General features: G+C 48.1%; 1 protein-coding gene across 3 annotated transcripts in view; it reads right to left on the bottom strand.

Moving 5' to 3' along the window:
- Nucleotides 1-7,500, bottom strand: part of ankfn1a (ankyrin repeat and fibronectin type III domain containing 1a) — a 60,121-nt gene that overhangs the window by 22,514 nt on the left and 30,107 nt on the right. Inside the window, exons 1-3 of one of the 3 annotated variants that reach the window (XM_069717553.1) lie at nt 4,771-5,546; nt 4,527-4,652; nt 3,095-3,290 (exon numbers count right to left, since the gene is read on the bottom strand). In XM_069717553.1, the coding sequence (XP_069573654.1) occupies nt 3,095-3,274 (180 nt within the window). In that variant the 5' untranslated portion in view covers nt 3,275-3,290; nt 4,527-4,652; nt 4,771-5,546. Of the gene's footprint in view, nt 1-3,094; nt 3,291-4,526; nt 4,653-4,770; nt 5,547-7,500 lie in introns of those variants that run through there. The other 2 variants (XM_069717554.1, XM_069717552.1) reach the window with 2 other exon arrangements.

Below are 7,500 nucleotides of genomic sequence, written 5' to 3'. Positions count from 1 at the left end.
GCTGACGGTTCTTCTAGCAGCTCAAGGTTCTTCTAGCAGCTCACGGTTCTTCTAGCAGCTCACGGTTCTTTTAGCAGCTCATGGTTCTTCTAGCAGCTGACAGTTCTTCTAGCAGCTCACGGTTCTTCTAGCAGCTCACGGTTTTTCTAGCAGCTGACATTTCTTCTAGCAGCTCACGGTTCTTCCAGCAGCTCACGGTTCTTCTAGCAGCTGACGGTTCTTCGAGCAGCTCACGGTTCTTCTAGCAGCTCACGGTTCTTCTAGCAGCTGACATTTCTTCTAGCAGCTCACGGTTCTTCTAGTAGCTCAAGGTTCTTCTAGCAGCTCACGGTTCTTCTAGCAGCTCACGGTTCTTCTAGTAGCTCACGGTTCTTCTAGCAGCTCACGGTTCTTCTAGCAGCTGACGGTTCTTCTAGTAGCTCAAGGTTCTTCTAGCAGCTGACGGTTCTTCTAGCAGCTGACGGTTCTTCTAGCAGCTCACGGTTCTTCTAGCAGCTCACGGTTCTTCTAGCAGCTGACGGTTCTTCTAGTAGCTCAAGGTTCTTCTAGCAGCTCACGGTTCTTCTAGCAGCTCACGGTTCTTCCAGCAGCTCACGGTTCTTCTAGCAGCTGACGGTTCTTCTAGCAGCTCACGGTTCTTCTAGCAGCTCACGGTTCTTCTAGCAGCTCACGGTTCTTCTAGTAGCTCACGGTTCTTCTAGCAGCTCACGGTTCTTCTAGCAGCTCACGGTTCTTCTAGTAGCTCACGGTTCTTCTAGCAGCTCACGGTTCTTCTAGCAGCTGACGGTTCTTCTAGTAGCTCAAGGTTCTTCTAGCAGCTGACGGTTCTTCTAGCAGCTGACGGTTCTTCTAGCAGCTCACGGTTCTTCTAGCAGCTGACGGTTCTTCTAGTAGCTCAAGGTTCTTCTAGCAGCTCACGGTTCTTCTAGCAGCTCATGGTTCTTCCAGCAGCTCACGGTTCTTCTAGCAGCTGATGGTTCTTTTAGCAGCTGACAGTTCTTCTAGCAGCTCACGGTTCTTCTAGCAGCTCACGGTTCTTCTAGCAGCTCACGGTTCTTCAGGACTCTGATGTTTGGAGTTGTTGTTCTGCTGGAGGACGATTTGATGGACATGAAGAACCTCGACATTTAGAGCAGCTCAGATTTCAACAGCGTCCCGAGGATCGATTTCCCCCTCCCCACTCTTCCTTCACCCCCTCCCCACTCTTCCTTCACCCCCTCCCCACTCCTCCTTCACCCCCTCCCCACTCCTCCTTCACCCCCTCCCCACTCCTCCTTCACCCCCTCCCCACTCCTCCTTCACCCCCTCCCCACTCCTCCTTCACCCCCTCCCCACTCCTCCTTCCATGTCTGCCTCTCTCTTTCATGTCTGCTGTTGTGGCAGGTCAGTAAATGTCAGCAGGCTGGCAGAGTGTTACACACACACACACACACACACACACACACACACACACACACACACACACACACACACACACACACACACACACACACACACACACACACACACACTACGACCTGTAACACCCGTCACACATAACGAGTCTCAGCGACCAAATGTTTCACAGGATAGCAGGACAGTGATGATGATGATGATGGTGATAATGATGATGATGGTGATAATAATAGTGATGATGATGGTGATAATGATGATGGTGATGATGATGATAATGATGATGATGATGGTGATGATGGTGGTGACGATGGTGATGATGATGATAATGATGATGGTGATGATGATGATAATGATGATGATGGTGGTGGTGATGGTGGTGATGATGATGATAATGATGATGGTGATGATGATGATAATGATGATGATGGTGGTGATGATGATGATAATGATGATGATGGTGGTGATGATGGTGGTGATGGCGGTGTTGATGGTGATGATGATGATAATGATGATGATGGTGGTGATGATGATGATAATGATGATGATGGTGGTGATGATGGTGGTAATGGCGGTGTTGACGATGGTGATGATGATGATAATGATGATGGTGATGATGATGATGATAATGATGATGATGGTGGTGATGATGGTGATGATGGTGGTGACGATGGTGATGATGATGATAATGATGATGGTGATGATGATGATAATGATGATGATGGTGGTGATGATGGTGGTGATGGCGGTGATGACGATGGTGATGGTGGTGATGGTGATAATGATGATGGTGGTGGTGACGATGATGATGATGATGATGTCCATCGAACACTAAGTGCCCTCAAGCAAGGCACCAACCGACTGAATGTGTTCCGCAGAGATGATTCCGGTTCCATGATGAAGGTTGAGAGCAGCTCGGCTGGTTTCCCTCCAACGTCCAACCAGGATTCATTCCAACAACTGAGCTCTGATCATACAAACATGGTGACAAGCTGGATGGTCCCTCTCCTCTTTAACCTGGAGGATGCAGCGTCCATGATTTCCAAACAGAATCTCAGATTGTGATCCATCAGACCTCAGGACAGTTGTCCACTTCACCTCAGTCCATCTTCAATGATCTCGGTCCAGAGAAGGCGGCGGTGTTTCTGGATCATGTTTCTATCTGGTTTCTTCTTTGGAGAGTTTGAACATCATTTGTGGACGCAGCGATGAACTGTGTTCACAGAAGATGGTTTTCACAAGTGAGACTCTGCCTCTCTGAAATCATCTTTTTATATCATCACATATATATATATATATATTTTATAACAGCTTTTCAAACTTTTGTTGACCCTGTTTCAAACTTTAGAGACGTGTTGCTGCCATCAGATTCAAAATGAGCAGATATTTTTCATAAAACAATAACATTTTTCAATTTCAACATTTGATATGTTGTCTTTGTCTTATTTTCAATTAAATATGAGTTTATATGATTTACAAATATTCACATTATGTTTCTATTTACATTTACTTCTACAGGACTTTTAAAATACGTCAACGTGGATTCAGAGAAACAAACATTATCCTCTATTTTGAAGATGATTAAATCATTTTAGGAGAAATTAAAAATTCACGACTTTCTGTTTTGAGTTTGAGAATTCTGATGATGATCAGAAACAGGAAGTGAGCTTCTCGTTACCACGGTGACCTCCTTCAGACTCACCGAGGCTTTGCGGAGGCGGTCCGTCTTGCCGAAGAAATAGGCGTCTTCGAAGGAGGAGGTGCTTCCTCGCAGCTTCTCCGACAGGTTCCTGTAGAGGCGCTTGGCGGCGCTCGGGGAGGCGGGGCCTCCAGGGCACTTCCTGGTCTGGGACAGCTGCAGGTTCTGCATCTGCTGGGTCATAGCGGCCGGGAGGCGTCTGAGGGGACAGAGACGGACAGCTGTCAGGTAGGAAGGGGGCGGGGCATCCAGGAGAGACAAAGGACAAAGCTTCATCCTGAGCTGCATCTCCACCACACACACACACACACACACACACACACACACACACACACACACACACACACACACACACACACACACACACACACACACACACACACACACACACACACACACACACACACACATAAAACACACACACACACACACACACACACACACACACACACACACACACACACACACACACACACACACACACACACATACACACATTCACAGACACACACACACACAACACACACACACACAGACACACACACACACACACACACACACACACACACACACACACACACACACACACACACACACACACACACACACACACACACAGAAAACACACACACACAAACACACATACACACACACACACACACACACACACACACACACACACACACACACACACACACACACACACACACACACACACACACACACACATTCACAGAAACACACACACACACACACAAACACACATAAAACACACACAGACAAACACACACACACACACACACACACACACACACACACACACAGACAAACAGACACACACACACACACACACTAAATCACACCTCAGAGTGCATCAACCTGCAGGTAACCATGGCAACGGCTCTAATGCTCCTGTCGGAGGCAGACCGACTGAACCGACCAACAACAAACACGCCGTCGGTCTGACAGGTCTGTTGGTGTTTCAACACTTCGTCACTGAGCACTACGACACCCATGAGTCTCAGCTGCGGTTGCCGTGGAGATGAAGCCAGTCAGAAAGATGTTCAATAAAGTGATCTGAACACAATGTCAGAACTCATCCGGACCTTCACTTCCTCAAACTGTCTCCTCTGAAATGCACCTTGGGAGTCGTAGTACCCCCCTCCCCCAACCCCTCTCACACACACACACACACACACACACACACACACACACACACACACACACACACACACACACACACACACACACACACACACACACACACACACACATGCTTACTCAGAACACGAGTTTCACATCCATCTGACAGCTGGAAGGTGTGTGTGTGTGTGTGTGTGTGTGTGTGTGTGTGTGTGTGTGTGTGTGTGTGTGTGTGTGTGTGTGTGTGTGTGTGTGTGTGTGTGTGTGTGTGTGTGTGTGTGTGTGTCCTCACCTGTCCAGGCTGAGAGATGATCTGGGGACTCCCGTGTGTTTCAGGGGCTTCAGGTCTCTGATCAGAACATCTCCGGCCGGCCGCTGGTTCCACCTCTGAGCCAAGCGGGAGATCTTACTGTCCGACCTGAGACACACACACACACACTGATTACCACTCTGCAGGTGTGTGCAGACAGGACACAGGTGTCCGAGGATGTCCAGAAAGTTGAGTCCTCTCAGACACCTGGAGGACATCGTCTCACCGCTGAGAGGACAGAGTCACCGAGCGGCCGATGAACTGTCAATAAACCCATCCGAGGTTTTTAAAATGTGTTTTTTTCCCCCAAAAAGAAGACGAAGAAGAAGAAGAAGAGGAGCAGACGGCTCCTGGACCTGGACCTGGTCCTGGTCCTGGTCCTGACCCAGGAGACACCTGTCGGCTCAGATCTGAGGTCCAGAACTTCCCTCAGAACGACACTCACCAGACCCACCGCAGGCTGACGAGCAGCAGCTCTGCCCAGCGTGCGAGGCTCCTCGGCTGGGTTCCCTCTCTCTGACTGCTGCCTCTCTGGAGCTCTGGATCATCTCCGGGGGGAGAGACGCTCAGGCTGCCCCCAGACGAGACACTCCGTCCTGGGTGAACACGCCACGCTATCTGCTCCCTACTCTGGAGCTCCGGCTGAGAGCAATGAACACCTGTTCACCGGCGGATGCATCGCGACGCATCGACCGACACACACACACACACACACACACACACACACACACACACACACACACACACACACACACACACACACACACACACACACACACACACACACACACACACACACACACAGCAGTGAAAACACACTGAGCGCAGAGAGTGAATGAGAAACAGAGCGATGTCTGAGAGGAGCGAACAGATGAGTGTGTGCAGTTAGTGAGCGCAGTCTCTCTCACACACACACACACACACACACACACACACACACACACACACACACACACACACACACACACACACACACACACACACACACACACACACACACACACGTGCGCGCTGTATAAGGAGTATAAACCCTGATGGAGGAGGAGCAGCAGTTTCAGCCTGTGAAAGGAGCAGAACAAGAGGAGGGAGGTGACGGCGAGAGCTGAAGATTCAATTTAGTGAATCTGAGGAGCTGCAGGAGGAGAGCTGAAGAAAGGCAATAAAAATGTGATGAATTGTGATAAAATACAGGATGAATGATTCTCTGAGGACGTTTGAGTCACAGCTTCCTGCAAATCATTTTTTAATTTTTTTTTATTCTAAACGTGTTAAAGATTTTCATTTAAATAAAAGTCTGCTCGAACAGTCGGAGATATTTACTGGAATAATCACGACACGTTCTCCATCAGCCAGCTGTAGGTGGTCCTCCGGAGAGGGTGGGCGGAGCTAATGCAACAGGCTGGGGACCACAGACTGTATATAAAAATGCAGAAGTGTCTTCAGCTGCAATACCACTGAGTGCCACTAGAGGTCGGCTCCAAAAAGCCTCCGGCTCCATAGACTCCCATTCAACTTCTCTCATCAAATCCAAAGTGAATAAAATGTGTCCATCAGTTATCTCGGTGTTGTTAGCTAAAGTCACTCCTTCTTCTTAGTTTTCTGGAGGTCCATCTGAAAATAATCCCTCATTCATTAGAAAAGAAGATTCAAGAACACCTGTTTTTGGGGGCGTGTCTGTTTGATTGACAGGCCTGTGGTGCAGTCAGGTTACAGCTATCGGTGGGCGGGACGTAGTATCGTCATGTTTCCAATCAGATTGGTCAGATCCACCTCTGGCTCCTCCCCCAGCTTGCGTGTATGTGTGTGTGTGTTACTGTAATAATGGTTACATGGCCGCTGCTCGTCTTCTCACCACTTTGTGTGAATTTTAACATAAACTCTTTTTTATAGCGGCTACATTTTTATGCCAGTTTATTTTTTTTTTGTTTAGTTTCAATTCAACAGATTTCAGTCTTTAACAGATGAATTTCTGTCATCTTTGGTCGGAGAGTTTTATGATGGAAGGATCCATCATTTATCTCCTGAAACTGAAACTAAAATCAGTCGAACGGACACGTTTCCCATCAGCACGTGCAGCGTCACGTCAGAGGTCAAAGGTCGGGCAGATGTTAATGAGCGAGCGGGGCCGGCGGATTCCTGAGTGTCTCTGAGCGACAGCTCCGCACCGACGGTGGAAAACTACCGACCTCGGTGACTCCGCGGAGCCTTAAAGGAGCCGCTCACTCAGAAGAGGCCGCCGTCTGCTGACTGGACGATTCTCTGCAGGCGGAACCAGAACACTTTGGATCATTTGGACCCGTTTTTAAACCAATCACAGCGTCTTCACCGTCCGACCTCGATGACGACGCTGATGTTTACGCTGTTTAAATTATGTTCAGAATTAAAGAGTGAGGCAGCTTTGACTGACATGTGGGCGGAGTCAAAGTTGGCGAGTGGTCAAACAGTTTTTTATAAAAATGAATCCACGTTCAGTGATTTATCAAAACAAACTCCGGCGGTGATGAAGGTCAGCCGGTGCAACCGGTTGTGGACCAGAATGGAGATTTGCTGACAGCATAAGATAAATAAGATTACAACTGATGTTTTAGAACAAATCGTTCCCTGAAAATTAATCTCAAAAAAGACGTCTGGGTGGCTGAAAAATCAGAAGCTTTCCATTTCCTGTTCGGTCTTATTTAGTTTTTTTCTGTATCAGCTCATTTATTAAAACCAAAATCTCCCCTTCGCTCTTTTTCACAATTCATTTGTGATATTTCACCAAGTGCAGAGATTTGTTGACAGTAAAATAAAGATCTTCGTGGCATGTTTGTGTCGTTGGGTTTCGGAGGTTTTCCACGATGACTCTGGAGCGTTCCTCCACGAGCCGCCGGCAGACACGATGTATGTTCTGACACCAGAAACAACTCAAACAATTAATGTGTCAGCATCCTGCCAGCCGCTGCAGGGGAGACGCTGC

Source organism: Brachyistius frenatus, unplaced genomic scaffold (genome assembly GCF_029030835.1).
Source record: "Brachyistius frenatus isolate BFR_SWC_R1_liver_20210118 unplaced genomic scaffold, ASM2903083v1 Contig_177, whole genome shotgun sequence".
In the NCBI taxonomy this organism is placed as follows: domain Eukaryota; kingdom Metazoa; phylum Chordata; class Actinopteri; family Embiotocidae; genus Brachyistius; species Brachyistius frenatus.
The sequence above is the reverse complement of the archived record's forward strand: the minus strand, read 5'-3'. Positions and strand labels throughout refer to the sequence as shown.